This window comes from Brienomyrus brachyistius, chromosome 4, assembly GCF_023856365.1.
Source record: "Brienomyrus brachyistius isolate T26 chromosome 4, BBRACH_0.4, whole genome shotgun sequence".
In the NCBI taxonomy this organism is placed as follows: Eukaryota; Metazoa; Chordata; class Actinopteri; order Osteoglossiformes; family Mormyridae; genus Brienomyrus; species Brienomyrus brachyistius.
In genome coordinates, this window is record NC_064536.1 from 8,159,803 (window position 1) to 8,181,833 (window position 22,031).

Consider the following 22,031-nt stretch of genomic DNA (forward strand, 5'->3'; position numbering starts at 1 on the left):
TGCGAGGTGTGCGATTCTGTGGGTTAGAACCTGTATCTGTGATCAGAAGGTTACCAGTTCATATCCCATGCCCGCCAAAGTGATTTCACCATTGGACCCTTCAGCTGAGACCCTTAACCGCCAATTGCTCCTTGGTCTGATCGTCTGCTCTCTAATCTTTACTCGTATGTTAGTTTGGACCAAAGCATTTGCCAAATACGTAAATAAGCAATGTGACTCTTAGGTGGATATCGCCATCTTTCTGTGGAGCTACCTTCTCAAGAGAGCCCTTACCACCCTCTCTCTGTGAAAACATAGGATGTAAAGAGATCTTTACCGTATATTTTCTGGATGCCCAGCAGGTCGTCCTGCGGCAGCTTGAAGTTCTCTGTATCCATGTACTGGTAGAAGGGGGCCATGATGGCGGTGGGGTCATTGGAGTGCTCCAGGCCCAGGGCGTGGCCCAGTTCGTGCACAGCCACCAGGAAGAGGTCGTTCCCTGTGGGGACAGCGGCAGCGGCATGAAGTACGACAGTCGGTGACATGTGGGGGCTGTGGAGAAGACGATGGGTAGTCAGAGGAACTCAAAGAACCTGAAATAGTAACGGTGCCCCAGAAGAGTAACTCGACCATCGCAGACCCGCTTGACTCTTGTTTGGGTTTCAATATTCACACTGGTTAGACCGGCGAAACCATACGGCCCAGGAAAATGGAATTAACAGAGTGTCCGACAGAGGTCGAGGATGTTACGCCGGTGAGTAATGAGGGCACTGGTGTTCCCTCCTCGCAGCGAGACTCTGTGCAAAGCACAGCACGAGGTGCCACTTCAGCAGGACCGACTCCATCTGGTAACGTCTGCGCTTTGGGCCGGAACGTGGATCCGAAGAGGCCGGCCCTCCGTCTCTGCAATTACCATCCGAGGGCCCGGCTGTCCTCCAGTGACGATTTACTTATTAACAATCTGCTGTTCCCATTTCCATTTTTCGAAAAGCCGCTTCACTGTAAATGGAAACCAGAAGCGAGTGGAGGGAGAAACCAGACAAGACTGCTGGCCTGTGCGAGTGGAGCCTGGCGAGACCCGGGTACGAGACAAACAGCGTCGGTCCAAAGAGAACCACGCCTGGCAGCCTGGTATTTTAGTCGAAGGCGAAACTTACATTTCTATGATGTGTGCCAGAGGTCGTAGCCATCTGACAAAATGGAAAAGGCAGAGAGAGCCTTCTCATTGAGTAAATGTCTTACCAAACAGCAGAAACAAACCAACACAGGGGCTCCACGCAGCTGCTGTACTCATCCAGGGCTTTAAGATGCCTGCTTGCTGTATGTTTGCCAGCATCGATCCTCAGGGGACATGGCAACATCTGGATACCATAATAATCCCAAAATGTGTTTAATGCGACTTCAATTATGTGAAAAAAATTTGTCTCCCTGAAACAGAAAGAAAATGGTCTGAAGACAGCACCGCCGCCCCTCTGAGTGAGGATTGATTAATGCTGAGTAATCCTTCAAAAGATCCTTTCTGCTCATCTTCTGAGCCTGGAGTGACACCGAGGCACGTTCACGGAAAGCTGGAGTGGTCACATGTGGTTCTGTGTTCGACATCGGACCCAACCTGAGAGGAACAGGATAGCGACACTCTCTCCTTCTAGAAACCCTTACATGTGACTCATTTTGAAAAACAATAATATATATATATATATATATATATATATATATATATATATGTCTGTGTGTGTGTGTTGGCTATACATGTGCAAACAGTTTTTAGCGTTTAGAAATATTCTTATTTGCTTTTAGCATTAGGGTGTCAGGGTTTTGAGATCAGATAAGCAAGATGAAATAGGAGCGTGAAGGGAATGTGAGAGCGTGACTGCACCCCCCGCGGGTCCGGGCCTGGGGAGGGAGCCTGCGCCTCGGCCTGCTTCAGCGAAATCCGGAATGCTCGGAGATCTACATTTCCACGGATTAGGCCGAGTGCGGCGAGACGATAAACCCGGATGTCTTCTCCTGATGGAACCTGAAAGGATGGATGATAAGCCATGAAGAGCGAATGAAATCCCATCAGCAGCAGAGTGCCGGGATCGGGCCCGGGATGCGGGCGGCGTGCGGGCGGCGTGCGGGCGGCGTGCGGGCGGCGTGCGGGCGGCTCTCACAGCACACTTCCTGCTGTTACGTTACCTGTCCCCGCCCCCCAGCACCTTCCACGTGAAAGTTTGTGAAATCCTGTAAGCTCCTAATTTAACTAAAAGTAAAGTGTTAAATGGACACTTATTAAAGACGTTTCTAAATTATCCAGCTCCAGGATAAGCTACGCTCAGTGCCCGGAACTTTCAGACGCAGAAATTCTATTCTCATCGCTTGAATGAACGCTTTTCCGGTCATCTGGACTGTCCTGTTATTGTCGTTTTAGGTTTCCTCTCCTTACATACACAATAAACATCTCTCTCTCTTCAGGCATCCCTCTTCATTGACCTTGCCCCTCTACCAATGCAGGCCACGCCCCTTGTTGTTCCTCCAATCAGCAACCAGGAGCCGTAAGACAACCTATGCTGACTCTGGGCTCTGATGCCAAACTCCCGTCAAAGTCAGAGACTGTTTTTTCATTACATGGAACGGTCTTTCTCAACCCAGTCCCTGGGAACCCTGAACAGTCCACGTTTTTGCTCCCTCGCAGCTCCCGGCCAATCAGGAACACCGAATACCTGGTACAGGTATGCTGGGAGGTGAGAGGAAGCAAAATCGTGAACTGTCCAGGGTTCCCCGAGGACTGAGTTGGTAAACACTGACCCAGAAAACATAAGCGGGTACAAACTAAAGATTAATATATAATTAGCCCCGTATAACTACTGCCAAAGATCTACATCATCTACAGACCTGTATGATAGGAGGGGGAGTGGCCATCCCAGCAGCCATCAATGCCCAGCATTCTGAGTTGAATCCCATAGGCTAATGGGACACCAGCAGTCTGACCAATGGGAGAGCAGCTCCATGAACAGGGCTCTGAAGTTGACTATAAACAGATTCCGGATGACCACGCATGAAACCGTTGTGTGTGACACACAGATCCACGAACCTGGTTTTGTCTGGCTTGACCCCACATGAGCAGGTAACAGAACAGGATGCCTTCCTAAGTTCTCCAAATTCAAATGAAAGAATAATTTCCCTTAAAAAGCCAACAGTTGAAGGTCGGGCCTCACTTATGGGATGGAACGAGAGCTACATTGGGTGCGTAAGGAGCGTCAGACCTGTTCACCCGCCAGATCAGCTTCGGCAGGGCTGTCTTGCAGGCTGCACATTCCTGCAGATAATTAATGCAGCTGGCCGAACCCTTCAGGCCCGCCCTCCCTCAGAGCCATTAGCACGTCCTAATTAGACAGGTGACCGCTGGAGCAGGGGTTCCTCCTGCATTAAGGGCACACGGATACACAAACACACACTGACGGAGAGAGAGCAGGCAGGGTGCCGAAATAAATCAGAAATGAAAACCGCCGCCAGACACAGTCAAGAGCCAGACTCGGCAGATTTACCGCTTTGACACAGGGAGTAGAATCACCTCCGTATTATCATCGCCATGCGTTTCCGGAACCTTCCGGCAGCCGAAAGGATAACGGGCTGGTTGAGATCGGTGGAGACTGTACCCTGTGCCTTCACTGGCGCCTGGGACCATTATTCTCCTGTGTGACCCCATCCCAGAACTGCTAGCTGTTAAACGCGAGACCCGTTACATAACGCACACACCAATGTGGTCTCCTCTCATGACGGTGACAGCGACCGCATCTAAAAGGCCATGACTCACAGAGGAGGGGGGATCTGTGCTGGGGGAGTGCCTGAGGTGCAGATGTGCCTCCCCTCACCATATTTAACAGCTCAGAAGGACACATCAATCTCCTCTGCGCTCAAATGCCTTCCGCTTGGTGCTCATACAATAATTTTGTGAGGGCAAGTTAAAGAGGCGGGACTAAGACATCTAACTGGCTGGACCCACCTCCTCTACAATCTGATTGGCTATCTCTCTGAACCAATCATTTTTCATTCTGCCCTTCAGACATTTTTGTGTAAGTAAGATGCCGATGAATAAAAATGATTTCAGGGTTGGAGAGGATGTCCCAGTTACAGTACTGCTACACGTCCTTTCGGCACAACAAAGACATCAAGGCTGATCCACTCGTCCTGTGATGCAATTTAATGGATGACGTGTTTCCCCTACCATTATATTAGGGGGGCGCCCTGCCCCCCCCTACGGCACCTCCGGCCCCCCCTTGAAGGTTAAGTTAATTTTATTTAATTTTATTCTCTATATAGTGCCACAGTCATTTACCGTTACCTTTTCTATAGAACAGGACTGTACATTGTCCTTTTATTAAGCAAACTAAATAGCCTTATGTTATTTATAATTACACCACAGCTTGTCATTTTTGTCTCTACACAGTCGCGTGTTTATAATCCTCCTCTGCTCCATGTTTCTCACACGGCGGAGCTCCGCCCGGATACACTGACACGTACGCGCACACACAGGTGAGCACACACACAGGTGAGCACACACACAGGTGAGCACACACACAGGTGAGCACACTCCCACCAGCGGACAGAGAGCGCGAGTCAGAAAATATGTCCAGTCAACCACCTGAAAAGCAGACAAAAAAATATCAGCGTTTTATTGACTGCTGCAGTTAAAAGAAACGCATGAACACCATGAATCCTGGCGGGCGTCCGTCTGCCCCCCCCCCCCCCCCCCCCCCCACAAGGCTGTAAACCGAGGGGAAACACTGGCATGCTATGAAACCACGTAGGTGCTCTTCCTGTTTCCTGTGCCGATACAATGTCCGGTGGGAGAGGTTCAGGCGTCCACTGGGATGTGAGGTGGTTTGACCCCTAACCCCAGGCGTCCGTCACAAACCTGCTTTCCTAAATCCACATGGAGCATCCATTTCCTGCTCCCACCTCTCTGATCTGATGCACTTCCCAGTGGATATTTTTGGCCTGTCTTTGATGGTATCTCAAATCTTACAGAAAAACCACGAATTCCAGTCCCTATAAGTAGCTAGGGGACATTATCTCTGACATCGAAGTCAGCACAGGCTCTCGGCACAACAAGCTCGTGGGGAAAATTCAACCGTGGGATCTGATCGCATGATCCCGAGGGATCTGCCCGAGGGTGGACACCTGTTTGCTCGGGTCACGCCCATTTACGCGGAAGCAGCACACCGTTGCCATGGAGTGTTGTCTGAGTGGTGGCGGGAGGGCCATAGTCTCCGCCCCCTCATGTCTTTCCCACAAGTGCTTATTCGACGCGTCTCAAGCCTGTGGAGTGATGAGGCCAAATCAATCGACACGGTTGGACCGTAACGGGACAAATGATGACTTTGATTGGCCAGAGGGCTGACAACAACAGGCGTCAACGTGAGAGCTTTTAAGATCCATTGAGCGTTAAAGCAGTCAGTGATTTCTGTCAGTGCTGAAGCTAAGGACAAATCCTGGCTGTCTGTAATTACAGCAGACTGTCCCCCACCACAGCCCCCCAGGCTGGCCCCCTCCCACCCTCTCCATCCTCCACGCTTCACCAAGCAGCTCCTTCTTCATCTGCCACTCACTGGGGAGTTTCTTTGGATAAATTGTACATGAATAGAAATAGAAGGGCAGAAAAGGAGGGAGGGAGAGAGAGCGAGAGAGAGAGAGAGAGAGAGAGAGAGAGAGAGGCAAAGAAATGGAAAAGAAAATGTGAGCCGTAAATAAAGAGGAGCCCCTCATTTGTCAGGATTTTGGGACCTGAGACAGACCTATACAGTCATGCTGGGTGTAGTTCATGTAGCATGAATCAGTCGTTAACCGGAGACGCAGCAAAGCCCCAGCAAGGAGACACAGGTCACCCATGACACTAACGTGTCTCAGGACATGGGGTGACTGAATTTCATTTTCATTGGACTGAACCATATATGCAGAGGCACTGGAATGTATTGCAAATGCAGAGACATTGGACGACACCATGAATGCAGAAATGCTGGACAGTACCGTGAGTGCAGAAACACCGGACTGTTCCGGAAATGCAGAGATACTGGACGCTACTAAGAATGCAGAGACACTGGTCTGTACCATGAATGCAGAGACAGTGGACCGTACTGAGAATGCAGTGGACCATACCATGAACGCAGAAACGCTGTACAATACTGTGAATGCAGAGACGCTAGACTATACCATGAATGCAAAGACATTAGACTGTACCATTAATGTGGAGACACTGGACTGTACCATTAATATGGAGACACTGGACTGTACCATTTTCCACAATTCCTCCACCAGCCAGCCCTCTATTCCGTGCTCGCACCCTGCTTTGACTTTTCAAGGCATAACTGCAAATCATTTCGTTTCACCAACAAATTCTGTGACGTGTCTGCAGTTGTAACCGTAGGACATTATTTATGCATGTCTGCGTACACGATGTACATATTTCATTGAAAGACGGCTTGGAGGAGAATTCCCGAAGGTTCTTACCATCATGGTTAGGATTCCCCAACGTCCATGGTTCATCCGAATCGAAATGAGTATCCCCTCCGATTCCGGGTCCCGGGAAGTAAGCGTGCGCCAAAAAACCCCCCTCGCCATCGAATGGTGAGCTGTCACCGTGGAATCCAGAGGCGAAGATGATGGTGATGTCGACGTCACGCTTGCCGTTCTCCAGGGCGCTGTAGGGCACAGCCTCGAAGCGCAGGGGCGTCACGCTCTGCCACACATCGAAGGCCCTCCGGATGGCGTTGTGAGTCTCGGCCACACCCACTTTGGGCGTCACGTTCTTTATGCTGTGGGGCGGGGGCAGGGGGTGGAGGCCAAACAGGAGAGCGTGAGGAAACACGCATGTGGTTTTACCGGAGGTAGCACACCAAGGATCTGAGGGGTTTGGCTGGTCACCAGAGCATCCAGTCATGACAGACCAGAGTCACAAGGGCCCTTCAAAATAAAAGTCATTTTTGAGTTAAAAGTCAGCGGTACACGAATCTGGCTCCTTCACTGACTTTTACAGATGCAAATCTCCTTCTTCAACTTTTGTTCTTAATACTTAAACATTCATGACCTCAAACTCTGTCAGCGTGATGTGAAACGTTCTGCTAATTTATTCTCGTGGAACTCATTATAGATGGCTAACTGGACGCTTTAACAAATGCTTAGCCCACGGCCAGGACAGAGGTCACAGGAAGATTGTCTTGACCTAAGCATGGGCTAGAGCAAGAATATGCTGCCCCCAGGTACCACACACACACACACACACACACACACACAAGTCAGACACGGCATACCAGCCCCACAGGATGATGAGAACTCAGATACACACCTCAGAATTATCCAGACTTATGCTGGACCTCCCACGTGCATCGATGCCTCACAAAAACATCACCCAGACTATTCCTACATGCTGACCTTCTTCACTGATGAGCAAGATCCCGTTCTTTCTCGAGGTGACGCTAAAATTGCATTTTTCATGTGTGGGATTACAAATGTCTTGCTAGAGGTCAGACAAGCTGTGGATGCTTCATTAATTCCTTAGGATTAATGCCTGTTAGTTTAAGCTCCTCGTGAGCTGAAGACCTTCCCATATCAATTACAGTATCTTCCGTTCAAACAGGGGGTTATTAGCAGAGGTTTTCATTCAAAGGTACAACAGCTGGAGTATCTGTGTGATGAAAAACTGCTGCAGGTCCTCCCACACAGCAGGGGGCATACAGTAGCTGGTTGAAGGCAGTTCTGAGGAGAGGCAGGATGGGAGAGCATCTACCACAGAAGAACTGTAACAGCAAGTTTAGTCTGGGTTACACAGAACCACGTGACCCAAGATTCAGATGGCAAACAGCCATGGTCACGGATTAAAAAATGATCTGGAGAGTTCTGGAAATCAGGGCTGATTATTTTGCCTGGAATGGGGAGAATCCCAGAAGGACAACCTTCCCCAAGATGCTTTCAATCAGGAGTCCATCACATATGGACAGTCCTGCACCGACTGGCTGTCTGTCAGAATCGGCCAACAGAACCACATGTTAAGATAAAACACATTTGCGTCAATTGAATAACATGTAACTGCCGCTATCATCAATCAGCTTAAAGACAGAGAGCAGAAACCCCTCATCTGCACGGGAACGTGAAGCGAGGATAGACAGGAGGCTCATACCGCAGTCACAGAAAAGCTGGCAGACATCCGTTGCCAGGCTGCTAACCATGCACTAACCAGCTAAGCTTGTTACCAGGTCTCCAGTACAGTAGGAATAAAGCCAAAAGCCCAGCTGTATTCCTTTTAGTACAGTGGCCATGATAGCCAGGTAAAGGAAGGCTAAAGCTACAATCACCGATATCCACTCTCAGCCCGTTAACCGCACGCTAACCATATGCTAACCGCAAGCTAACATATGCTAACTGCATGCTAACAATACACTAGCAGAATGTTAATCATATGCAAACTCTATGCAAACCACACACAAGGTTACCAGCCTGATTGCTTCCTGTTCGTGTTATGCTCAGCATGACAGCCAGTCGAATGAGACGTCAATATCACAGTCACAGACATCCATCGTCAGGTCGCTAACCGCACACTAATCATATGCTAACCGCATGCTACCCATATGCTAATAGTATGCTAACAGTACTCTAACATTTTATTAACCATGCGCTAAATGTAAGCTAGCCACACACTAGGTTGCCAGGGCTCCAGTACAGGGGGAGCATAAAGCCAAAAGCCTGATTTCCGCTAGTGCGGTGCTCAGCGTGACAGCCAGGCAAATGGGAGGTTAATACCAAAGTCACAGACATCCGCTGTCAGCCCCTTAACTGCAGGCTAACCACGTGCTAACTGCGCTCTTACAATATGGTGACTGTATGCTAATTATATGCTAACATTTTAACATTATATGCAGCTAACTGCGCACTAGGTTACCGGGGCTTCAGTACAGTGGCGCATAAAAGCAGAAGCCTGACTGGTTCCCACTAGAGCTGAGCTCAGTGTGACAGCCTGGGGCCCCGACACCAGAGCAGCATGAGGCTGAAAGAAAGATATCAATCTGAATGATTAAAATGGCAAATATCCAAATAAATGAAGGAGTAAAGCATGACACCTCAGCCCCATATGACTCCACACCCCCCTGGTCACAGGAAATGCCCGTGGTCGCGCGGTATGCAACGGAGTTTTTTCCATGAAAAACTCACAGGAGTTCTTCCTTGCCTCTGGCTTACTCACTGGAAGCTTTGGGGCTGGGATGCTGTGAAGCGCTTTGAGACAATATGATGTTGTGAAATATACAAATAGAATAGAATAGAATAGAATAGAATAGAATAGAATAGAATAGAACTGGGGATGGGAGGGTTAAAATCAGAATTAAAGGAGCTCGATACTGCCAGTCAAATGTAAACAACAACAGACAGCGGTGGAACGTCTAGCATGATGCATTGCAGTGGCTAATAAGGACAAAGGTGAGGCAAGCTGCCACTCCTCAGGAATGTGAGCCCACATCCGACTTTCCACCAGCGTCAGTTGTGTGGGAATTGAGTTCAGAGCCCCCTTCTGTGACTCCCAAGGAGCTCCGTTTGAGCTCAGCGTGTATCTTCCTGCCTCTCCATCTATCCAAAGGCAGACCGATTCGAGGAAGCTTCCCGCAAGCCGGATCCGCAGCCAGAACTCTGAGATCATACTGGAGCTTTTTCATATTAATGCTAGTGGTGGTTAAACAGGACTAGCTTTAGGGACAGGGGTGGTTTATTGAGGAAAACTCATTAGCAGACTCACCTGATGGGCTGTTTTGGAGGCCCAACTGGCCACAGTAACCGCACCGGGATGAGGGAGTAGCACCCTGCGTCCACGTGCATGCGGCACGTCTGCGAACGAGCGGCGCAGTGGAGCAGAGAAGCTCTCCACCTGCAATCTGCTTCCCTTCATGTTTGGCTTCCTGAACTCGGTGGGGGTGGGGGGGGAGCTGTCGCTGCTAATTACTTCCCTCCCCAGTCCTCCCAACCCTGAGTCCAAGGGCAGCTCTGCAGGCCCCGGTTATGGGGACATTTGTGCAAGCAATCAACCCCCCCCTACCCCCAACACAAGACCCCCCACCTCCAAAGCACAGTGCCCCCTGTTGTCGCCTGCAGGGATCGCTATCCCATCTCGGCAGGTTTGACGCACTAACTGCTCTGTTAATGCGAGGCGTGACGTAATGCCGCACATCGACAGAGACATACTGCATGCGTGACCATATGTGACCGGGTGGATGGAGATGGGGATGGGGGGGGGGGGGGTGGTGGGCCTGGGCGGTCCGACTGAGAATCCGGGGCAACGCACAAGCTGGTACAGGACAAAACGTACTGTACACAGTCTGAGTCACACACGGACGTGAGGGGCACCTACAGCGTTATCCAGCGCTCGGGAAATCACACACAGCCCCCCCAGGGCCGACGTCACATAGAGCATAGTGCCCGCCCCCACCCCCCTGTGGGCTGCTTTTGCTCTTGGGTAGCCAAGACCACAGTAAGACTTAGGGTACTGAACAAATAAGCCCCTTCGAGGGACACGGCACCCCCGTAGGAAGACCATGAGCCTATGGCAGGCCTATGGATGGACTTCTTGCCCACTCCATGGCTCCCCCTACTGGACGGGCAAAACATGCATATGTGAAACCCACAACCCAGCCGGGTCTGATGGCAGAACGCATGTGACACCCTCACCTGTAAGTGATGTGCTTATGTTGCCACTTCTGCCCTGTGAGGGCATAACGCCGGCGCCTCACGTTGAGCTTGGAGCCGCCGCCCGACTGGTCCGGCACGCCGCACCTTGGCCTCCTCATCCAGCTGTGGGGCACAGAGGAGGGCTGCATGTGAGGCTGGGGCCACGGTGGCGCCCCCACCTGACAGATTAGTGCAGCGTACCGACCCACCCCGCCATAGATGGATGCTGACAGATGTTAAAGGGAGCCTATAAACACAGGTGGTAAAAGGAGACCGCTCAACGTGGGGACTGATAATACAAGCATCCAGGAAATGCTTCGAGGGGCAGGGCGGGGTCTACACTTGAGGGGGTGGCACCATATCAGCACACAGCAGGGGAGATGGGGTATAAAAACGGCAAGGATGCTACGGAGGAAAGGTGTAAAGTGAACAGGCAGGCTGAGACACAGGAGCTGGGTATGCTCACTGACACAGACTGACACACTAACACAGAAACACCGACATAGACTTACACACGCAAACTGACACACTGACACAGAAAGACACACAAACAGAGACAGGCACAGACACGCACAGACTGACACACTAACACGGAACCACAGACGTAGAAAAACACACAAACTAACAAACTGACACACACACACCGACTAGCACAGACACACACGAGCTGACACACAGACACAGACACGCAAAGACAGATGTAATGACATGGAAACATTGATCCAGACGATATACCCTGACAGAGAAAGACACGCACAAATTGACAAACTGACATAAAAACACAGATAGACACAGACACAACACACACAGACTGATGCAGAGACACATGGGTTGAAGCCCTAACACAGACAGCCACAGACACACATTCAGTGACAGACATACATGGACTGACACACAGACACTGACACACTGGCACAAAAACACTGACACAGACTTACACATGGACTGACACACTGACACAGAAACACAGAGACTGACACAGACTGACATAGATACACTGACAAACACACACTAACTGACATACTGACACACAAACAGACAGACACACACAGACTGACACACCGACATAACTAGACACACACAGACTGACACAGAAACACAAAGACATATACAGACTCAGACACACACAGTCTGGCAAACACAGACTGACACTGACAGACACACACACACTGACACAGTCACACAGAGATACACAGACAGTGACATCTGTGATTCCAATAGAGATCGGGATTCGGTCAGTCTCTGGTCAGTGGCCCAGTCAAAGCGCAGCCCCATAAATCAGTCATGTGACTAAGAGGTGTGGCAGGAAGGGAGGGCGTGTGGGAGGGGCTTATGTGTAGGGTAAGGGATTTGGAGGGGGGTGCATGGATTTTCGAGAACCTGAGGGAGGCTTCTGGAGGGTTTGGCGGTGAGCATTTGAGGATGGTCACTCACTCAATGGTCCCCATGTCCAGCGTGCCGGTGACGTTGAGGCCGTACAGGCGCTGCATGGCAGCGATAGCCGACTGCATGGTCTGGGCGGAGCGCAGCACTGACAGCCGCGGGTCGGTGCTGGGGAGGTAGCCGTACCTCTGCAGCCAGGCCTGCAGGGGGCGATAAGCACACAGTGAGGCATGGAACGGACCTCCAAATCCACCCTCCGCAGAGCAAGAAGAAACAATTACTGCACAGGAATTCAAAAAGACAGCTCTTGGAGATGGATCTCCTCGCCCTCGTCTGTTACTGGCTTTGTGTTTCTTAAAGAGCGTGAAAAGTCACTGAGGCAGAGAGGACATCATACCGTCAGACTGTGGTCGATACGGCCAGGTAAACGACAGCTTTTGGGGAGGGTGTACAGGGGAAACCTCACTGTGCGGAGATGGACCCCCTCCCTTGCCTATTATCTGTCGGTGTTAGTGAGCAGAGTGACATATTCGCATATTTGCACTGAATATGGCATCCATTTGGGGAAAGGGCACAGGGCCCAGTATTAAGAAAGCCAGCCTTTATCTGAGGATTAAACACAATCGTCCCAGTGGAGGGAGGTCACTGCGCTTCCTCTGGGCAACAAAAACAAAACACAGAGAACTTAAAACCGCCAGCGGCTTCTCTGCCTCTCTCTCAGCGGGATTCTCCCTGGTTCCGGTCTGGAACACTGCCAAAACACACTCTAACGTGACACTCGGAGCAAGGTGCTAGAGGGGATGTACAGAACTGGGCCCGTCACCTGACTCCCATGATAGCCCGCGCCACAGCAAGGTAACTCGGCATTCTCATGGCAATGTATAGTGCGCCCCCTTTAGTCCGTATTCTGCCATGACATGGCTCCACGGTCCCAGCTTACCCTGCAGATAAGCATGACCCCCGATTCATCACGCTTGGCGCTCACAGCTGATAGGACGCCGCCCCCCTCCCGCCATCGCAGCCAAACCGCCCAACCCTGTGGTCCCGTTCCTGCCTCGCTTGCGCCTCTCGGGGAAAATGTTATTGCCCCATTATCTAAGCGGCTGGAAGCTGGAACTCCAGGGCACAGCTAGACGACTGAAAAATCTCAGCAAGTCAAAAAATAGCACAAGGGTATGGGGCGAAAAATGCCAGAAATGTGGCTGGACCTCGGCAGGAAGCAGCACTGGTCCGGAAGCAGGTTCCAGCACCCATGTCAGACTGGAGCGTCAGCCAGCGACACACTCACAACGAAGTGGAGGTCACCGTCATGGCTGCACAACAAAGTGCACATGTGGAAAAAACACACGCGTGTTTCAGTACACCTCTTCATATCGACCGCGTCTGCCGTGGGTTTTTTCGGAATTCACACGTTACAAGACCGCAGGACCTCGGAGAGGAACAAAGACAGTCCTCTCAGCTATTACACCCAGCCTCTGAGAACGTGCAACGCACGCAATCGGCACAAAAAGCCTGTGGCCGCCTCAGGTGGAGTCACACGGCTTGGTGAAGCTTTACAGTCACAACGGGCCGGGGGCTGGGAATGAACAGCCTCCGCATGCCGGGGAAATGAGGACGGCGACAGGGATACGGAAAACTTGCCCTGAATCATCTCCGTGCCATGGTTTGTTTACGTTTCCACATGCAGATGTCTCAAGCAGGATTCGGAATTTGTTGATGGAGGTATAGAACTGGAACACGGGCAAAGGATTCGTAAGATATGGGCATTTATAACAGAATATGACCTGGCAGTCATTAATCTTCATAAATAAACTGTCTATTATAGTGAGTGAAGCGATGTAATGATCTGAGAGTTTTATCTTAGAAAGCGGAAGTACATGAGGCGGGGAGGGGGGTCGGGGGAGGTCGCAGAATCTCTCACCCTCTTCATGGTTATAGATGATCCCAACAAAGCGTGTGAGCATATTAATGTGGGCGATCAAGCGGTTGGAAATGACGAAACTGAAATTAGAAAACGAAAGCGTACAGCTGACTTCAGCACATTTCCGACACGTTTTAAAAACTTTTAAAAAGCTTTGAAGTAGATGAGTGGAGTTGACCCAGAACAATCTGCTCCATCCCTCATAGCCTCGCCTGCCAGTTCATATTATTGATTCTCTTTTACTCTTTATGCATCGATCGGCTGTGGGCCGCTACAGTTTAGCAGGTTTTTAAAAGCACTCTGGCCCCGAAATGAGCAGCGATGGTACAACAGCTGAGAGTCGACCCGCCTGCACCACTGTGGGACCCCCAGGAACGGGCCCCCATGGGACCTCAAGTCACCTTCACGCCAGCCCCCATGTGACCTCCATGATGTTCCACTACAGGCTTAATGTACACAGGACACTGGACCCAGCCATGTCACATCTGGGTTTCCATGGAATTGTGGGTAATATAAGGATGACGGCCACCGCGAATGGTCACATTTATATATTCCATATATTCCAGCACTTGGGGGCATATATGCCTGGTAGGTTGCGAAATGACAGCTGAGATAAGCCTGTGAGGTCTGAGAGGGATAGGGGGGGGCAGCAGACTAGAGGGGGGCGTGGCCTGGCAGGCCAGCACATACACAACTCATGCCCTCCATCCCAAGCTAACACTAATTAACTGCTGAGGCTAGACCAATTCACAATGAGGTAGACTCCTCCACACTAATCAGATACAGGTCACACGTTAACGAGCGCGATAGCCTAATTAGCCCAGGGGAAACATTAACGGCTAATTCCGTTGCGACTGCTTTATTTATCACCCACCGTTCACTCGCCGGCTGTGACCATAGCAACAGACGCAGACACGGTGGCAGTATCGGCGCACCTTCCGGAAACTAGAGCCCATAGTCGGTGCAGGGGGGAGCGTTGGATGGGGACTGGGGCAATCTTCTGTATTTTAACACTCTGATACCCTTAACCATGTCATGGGGCACAGGACCCTAAACAGACTGTGAATGCGCCCCCCCCCCCCCCCCAGTCATGCTGTCTTACACAGAGCTTTAACCACATGGTTTAGCACGTCGTCCAACAGCCCCCTGGCAGGATATGTAGCTCATTAGCGCCGGTGTATCAGCAGAAGGCGCCGCCTGCTGGCGGGGCACTGGCGGTGCAGGAGATGTACGATCCGCACGCCCCCGTGCCGGGCACCACATCAAACAGCGCGAGCGGTGAGTCAGAGGAAGAGCGCACGGCCGGGCAAGCTGTGTGCCAGGTACCCGCTTCTGTGCTCGCTCCCTCTGCGCGCATATCACAGGCATGTAAACCAAGCTCCGACACCCACACAGGCAAAACCCGAGCAGGGCCCATCAGCCAGTGAGAGCATTGAACTCGGCCCCCGCGCCCCCCCCCAGCAGGTCGCTGTGAGAGCTGAATAATTCAACGCGAGGTGCCACTGCGTGCTGCCAAACGGCCGTGCCTGTGTGTGCGCGTGGGGTGGGAACGAGGGGGGGGTATCACCATGGTAACGCAGCACCTCGTCCTCTCCGGCCACGTCGTGGGACTCGTGCAGTCAAAAGATCAGTCCGAACTGTAGCAAAAGTACATAAACCCGAATGCGGAGTTTGACATCACGGGACAGCCCAGTAGCGGGTCGCTGTGGTTACCACGTTCTCCACTGTCGCCGCGAGGCAGAATCGGGGGGGGCGACTCCTGGGATCCTGCTCGCCCACGTGGCATCTCTCACTCGCCATCCTACGAGATCCATGTCCACCATCATCCATCATCCCTGGGGGGCCCCACGTATCACATAACATGCGAAGATGGTGGGGATGCTTTCATGGCTCCTTGCATGAATAGGTGAGCTAAAATCATTATTTATTTATGCGTAAAAGTTTGAAATGCCTGCAGATCCGTAACTCCATCGGCTAACACCGAATACTCCTACAATGCTGCCACAACTCTGCCAAAACGTCAAACAGATGATCAAAGGTGGCATCGAGTAATTATAAGCGAGGCTGACTGATGTCTCACCCTCTACCCCCACCTGCAGGGGGCGGTGCAGTCAACAGCCCCTTTTAATAATTCAACCCGCAGTTAGACACCAGGGAACAGTGATCGGCAGTAACCTGATCCGAAAATCGCGTTCAGACGAGGCCCCCGCTTCACGCCGCCCTCCGTGTGCCCAAACACAGCCGTGTCAACACTCCAGCGGGCCCGCACTCAGCTCAGAGCCCAGCTCTGGTCCCCTTCAAAAGCCACTCGGGGATTTATGAGTCAGGGACGACATTATCGCCACCCCTGCCGCCTTCCACTCCACAGCGACTGGTCTCTCGAACCACAAACAAGCGCACAAAAAAAAAACAATCCGCTTGAGAGTTGGGGAGCCAATGGCACGACTGATGATGTCCCTTGAGCAGGAAGGAGGCCCCTGTTCCTTCTGCACGACTCCAGGGACCTTTAATCATAAAGTCCTCAACAGCATTCCGGATGGAAATCGGACCTTTGATCCGCTGCCTCTTATCGATGATGGTGAGTCAGGTCCATAAGCAAGTAGACGGAGAACCTTTGTCAGTGTCCCTCTCACACACCACACTGCACATCTGTGTGTGTCTGAAAGCTGACTATCATTTTTTATGTATTGCATCAAAACAATAGCTGGCCACAGTACTGTGCAAGTCTTTGAGAGCCCAAGAAAATGTTTAAAGCTATTTATCTGGGTAGTAAGTGTATAGTTACTCAAAGTACACAATTTAACATTATGTAAGTTAATGGTAACGCAATAAAAAATAAAGGAGAATTCCTTCTGTTCTCCATACAGTCACGGATATCTTGCTGGATAGCTAGATGGACAGCGCTTCAGTTCCCAAACGTCGCCTATTGGGTGCCCCAGCCATTCTATATATTCGTAAAATTTTACCACCAGCCCAATTAATCACTTGATTAGGCACAAGGTGGGGTAGCGGTCAAGTCAAAAAATACATGGGTATATTGGATGGTTGCTACAAATAAAAGGTTAACTTTATGAAAGGCTTTCAAATTTGAAGTTGACACACTTCCACAGGCATGATATAATAGTTTTACACTAACATGAAGATCACTGAGATCATTTTTCTTGCCTAAGACTTTTGCATAGTACTGTATATCCAGTATAGAATTAGGACCATATGCACGCAGCCAACTTGAGTGTGTCATGGCCTGTGATTGGCTGTCAGGACAGGATGTAGCCATATGACGTATTTACTGGCTACACAACTCCTCACCACTGCCAGCTCGCCCGCCACCCAGGCGAAAGCAATCACCCCCCAGCCAGGGATGGGACACAACATCTCCAAGCCGGTATTACCGATACAGCACATATGTCGCTGAGATCAAGAGCCAGGTCCCCTCCAGGGGGTCACGACCCCCAAGGATCCACCAATCCCAGGGCCTGTTTTCTTTCCGCTTCCCCATCGCTAGATCACACTTGTCTCAGGATGCAATGGGAACCATCCAGTTCCCCTTCAATAATGCCACTGTCTCAGGGTCACCTCCGTTCACTGTGTTCATGTCCATAATTCCCGACATTCCCGGTTGGGTCAGCTCCGTTCACCATGTTCATGTCCATAATTCCTGACATTCCTGGTTGCGTCAGCTCCATGCACCGTGTTCACATCCCTCACTCCTGACATTCCTGGTTGGATCAGCTCCGTTCACTGTGTTCAAGTCCCTCACTCCTGACATTCCTGGTTGGGTCAGCTCCGTTCACCGTGTTCATGTCCATAATTCCTGACATTCCTGGTTGGGTCAGCTCCATGCACCGTGTTCACGTCCCTCACTCCTGACATTCCTGGTTGGGTCAGCTCTGTTTACTGTGCTCATGTCCGTAACTTCTCTGTGGCCAGTCTGGTCACCTCCGTTCACTGTGTTCATATCCGTAACTCCTGTGGTTCCCGGTCCAGTGATCTGTGCACCAGTGAATTTTATCTGATAGCAGTGTTTTTTTTTCTTAAGCCAGCAGTGCTAATTCATTTTGAAATAAATGCACCGTCCGTTCATCTAAAAAAAATTCTTTGCGCTTGAAATGACTTGAGATGGACGGGTATGATTGATATCGCAATTCGGATCGCGTTTCGCCCGCATTCATCTCGCATTAATGTTAACAAAATAGCGTAAAGCAATAAATAATTCATCACATTCCCCGGTGTAAAAGAGGATCCCCATTCCCTCGTACGCTCGGTGCTTAGTTTCCCCAAAAGCAGGAAGAGACGGAAGTCAGCGCTGTGGCAAGGCGCCCCTTAGCTCTCTGTCCGTATGGGCGATTGGATAAAGTGATTGCTTAGAAAGCGGATCTCTTATAAAGCGGTCGGTCCCCCTTCTAGCTGAAATAAAGAAACTAAGTGTTCATAACCTACAATAAGAGTGTTCTCTTAAAGTGTGTCGACAGCTCTGCATACTGCTAAAATTGTTCGTGTAAGGATTAATTTAAGGCACCATTCAAAGTACACGCATTTCCAGTAATTATAAAGCACAATATACATTTGTCTGGGAACAATCGCGGGTCTTCATTGGTACATTTTCTTCATTTGTGTTGTATATACTGACTCTTAGGGGTTATTCCTTATTTCAGCAAACCTTTGCCGGCGTACCAGCTGTACAACTCTACCGGTGCAGAAGTACCCCAAGTTTTGCCCTAACAACATGCAGGCGCTGAAATGCAGGGCATTTGAAAGCTTTAGTGCTGATGCCGGGCGCTTTTCATCTGCCGCAAACATACTTTGCGATTAGGGCGCATCAGGCTGCATTTCTGCTCTCACAAGTCAGGGGTCTTATCGGGATCTCGTCGATCTGGTGGGACGGTTGGCGATCGCTTGGGTCGTCGCGGTTATCAGATCGGCACTTGGGAATGAGCGAGATTTATTAAATTTGCCCAAGAATAGCCATCTGAACATCAGCCCGCAAACACGCTCACACACACACTGTACCCCCCACCCCCCACCCCCGCCACACACACAGGCACCCAGCCCCTCTTACCTCCACGCTGAAAGCCTGCTCTTCTCCATACACGGCACATAAAATCCACGTCAGGATCTGCAAGCATAAGACTCCCGGACCAAAGCAATTCAAGCGTCTTCTGCTTTGCAAGGGCAGTAAAAGCATACTGACCCGTTATTTCACTTCGCAAGTCTCAGATACCGAACCGGTGTGGAATAATCCCCCCCAGTGTTTCAGATGGAGAAAAACATCGCTGAGGAGGACGTGGCCAGCAGCCCGCGATGATCAATGCGCCGAGATGGAGGAAGAAACAGGTCCAGGGGATGCGATGCACATGAGTCGGCGGCGCCTTATAGCCCCTTGCTTCTTTTCATGGGCGGCCTGGTCTGTACGGGCGCTTTGCGAAGGGGATCAGTCACATTTAGGAGCTGGGCTCCTCTCCTCGGTGCTGTAGCTGGTCGTTTTCAATCACACCTCCCGGCACAGCGCCTGCGCCTTCTGCTCACAGAGCCCCCCTCCCTCCTGCATGTTATACCGTCCCCTGCTGGACCACAAGCGGCTCACGTCACTGGATCACTGGCCGGGATGAGGGGGGTGGTGGAAGGGGGGGGGGTCGGTGCACATAATGACAGGATAACGACAGGCGCACATATGCTCATAACAATCTGATACATGATTCCGGCTGATGTAAGGTGGCGCTTGAGCTATCTATAGATGCCATCCCTGCATCAATGGCGTAACATAAAAGGATCCATCATCATTATTATTATCGCTATAAATACTGGTGACGATGACAATAATAATAACATTAATAAATAATCTATTATTAAGAATAATGTGTGTGTTGTTCCTGCTGTTCTTGTTTATATTGTCACTGGTGTTATTTTCGTTACATTTTATCTGAGCACAAGAGCAAAGCCTTGTTATTCTTTCAAAAACCTGGGAGTTGATAGTGCACAACGTCAACACTAGAGGGCAGTAGTGGTAAACATCCCGGAGTTGATTAAAAAGGGCAATCATGCTCATTTAGATTTTAAACTTTGTATAATGCACCCATGTTTATAAATACAATTTAAAATATAATGTGAAGCGCAGTACCGGCCATAAGGTCCTGACCTTTGTAAATTCCTTTCAGCAAAATGAAAACATGACACAAGAGAATTTTGTAATTTTTTTTCAAGGCTTTGATCCACAGACAATAAGTACATTTATGTAAGAGGGAGACAGTTTGTTTTCAGCAATATTTTCCAGAAATTGTTAATACATTCTCTTCGACGAAAATGCAGCAGTAATATTATAAGTAATAGACTCAGAAAATGTATGTGGTCCAAAATGAGTCACAATTACTTACAGGTTAATATGTTACAGTAACATCTTAGGATGAATCCCATAACATTTAATTCATCTGCTTCTTCATCTGCCACGTCTCACACTATGTGTAGAGTTCTGCATGTATGATGGCGTACGTTGTCCTTTAGCAGCTGGGAAACTGGCAAAAGGGGATCGAAATGTCTATATCATTAGGGTTGGTTCAGAGACTGACTGTCTGTAATGCAAACAGTGACATTGGTGAACATGCATTATGGAGTGTAAATATTTTGGGAACAATCTGAACAAAAATATTTATCCTTATAAATGAATTCAAATACTGGAATGAGCAGGCAGCTAACCGTGGGTGACGTGGCCTGTGGCTTAGTCAGCATGTGCGATGGCATCATATCTAACACACACACATACAGACACACACACACAGATACAGTCACACAGAGATGCAGACAAACACAGATACAGACACACATAGACAGACACACAGATACAGTCACACAAATACAGTGACACACAGATACAGTGACACAGATACAGTGACACACAGATGCAGTCACACAGAGACAGACACACACAGATACAGACACACAGATACAGTGACACACAGATACAATCACACAGATACAGTCACATAGAGATGCAGACACACACACATACAGACACACACAGACTCAGTCACACACACTAATACAGACATACACACACAATCACACACAGATACAGACACACACAGATACAGTCACACAGAGATGCAGTGACATGCAGATACAATCACACAGATACAGTGACACACAGATACAGTGACACACAGATACAGTGACACACAGATACAGACACACAGAGACAGATACACACAGATACAGTGACACAGAGATGCAGTGACACACAGATACAGTCACACAGATACAGTGATACAGATACAGTGACACAGATGCAGACACACAGAGACAGAGACACACAGAGACAGATACACACAGATACAGTGACACACAGATACAGACACACAGATACAGTGACACAGATACAGTGACACATAGACGCACACAAATACAAGCACACAGAGATGCAGTGACATGCAGATAAAGTCACACAGATACAGACACACACAGATACAGTGACACAGATACAGTGACACACAGATACACACAGATACAGTGTTGCAGATACAGTGACACATATACACACAGATACAGACACACAGAGACAAATACACACAGATACAGTGACACACAGATACAGTCACATAGAGATACAGACACACAGATACAGTCTCACAGAGATGCAGTGACATGCAGATACAGTCACACAGATACAGTGACACATAGACACACACGCACACAGATAGTCACACAGAGACAGATACACACAGATACAATGACACCCAGATACAGTGACACACAGATACAGTCATACAGATACAGTCACATGGAGATACAGTCACCCAGATACAGATACACACAGATACAGTGACACACAGATACAGACACACAGATACACACAGATACAGTCATACAGATACACACAGATACAGTGACACACAGATCCAGTCACATACAGATACAGACACACAGATACAGTCTCACAGAGATGCAGTGACATGCAGATACAGTCATACAGATACAGTGACACATAGACACACACGCACACAGATAGTCACACAGAGACAGATACACACAGATACAGTGACACCCAGATACAGATACACACAGATACAGT

The 22,031-nt window shown here is 49.7% G+C and overlaps 1 protein-coding gene across 1 annotated transcript in view; it reads right to left on the reverse strand.

The window, feature by feature from the left end:
* Positions 1–19,509, reverse strand: part of LOC125740672 (matrix metalloproteinase-16-like) — a 31,877-nt gene extending 12,368 nt beyond the window's left edge. The window contains exons 1-5 of the mRNA XM_049012137.1: positions 19,029–19,509; positions 12,100–12,248; positions 10,666–10,788; positions 6,469–6,773; positions 317–478 (exon numbers count right to left, since the gene is read on the reverse strand). Coding sequence (XP_048868094.1) covers positions 317–478; positions 6,469–6,773; positions 10,666–10,788; positions 12,100–12,248; positions 19,029–19,154 — 865 coding nt within the window. The 5' untranslated portion in view covers positions 19,155–19,509. The remainder of the gene's footprint in view (positions 1–316; positions 479–6,468; positions 6,774–10,665; positions 10,789–12,099; positions 12,249–19,028) is intronic.
* Positions 19,510–22,031: the final 2,522 nt, after the last annotated feature.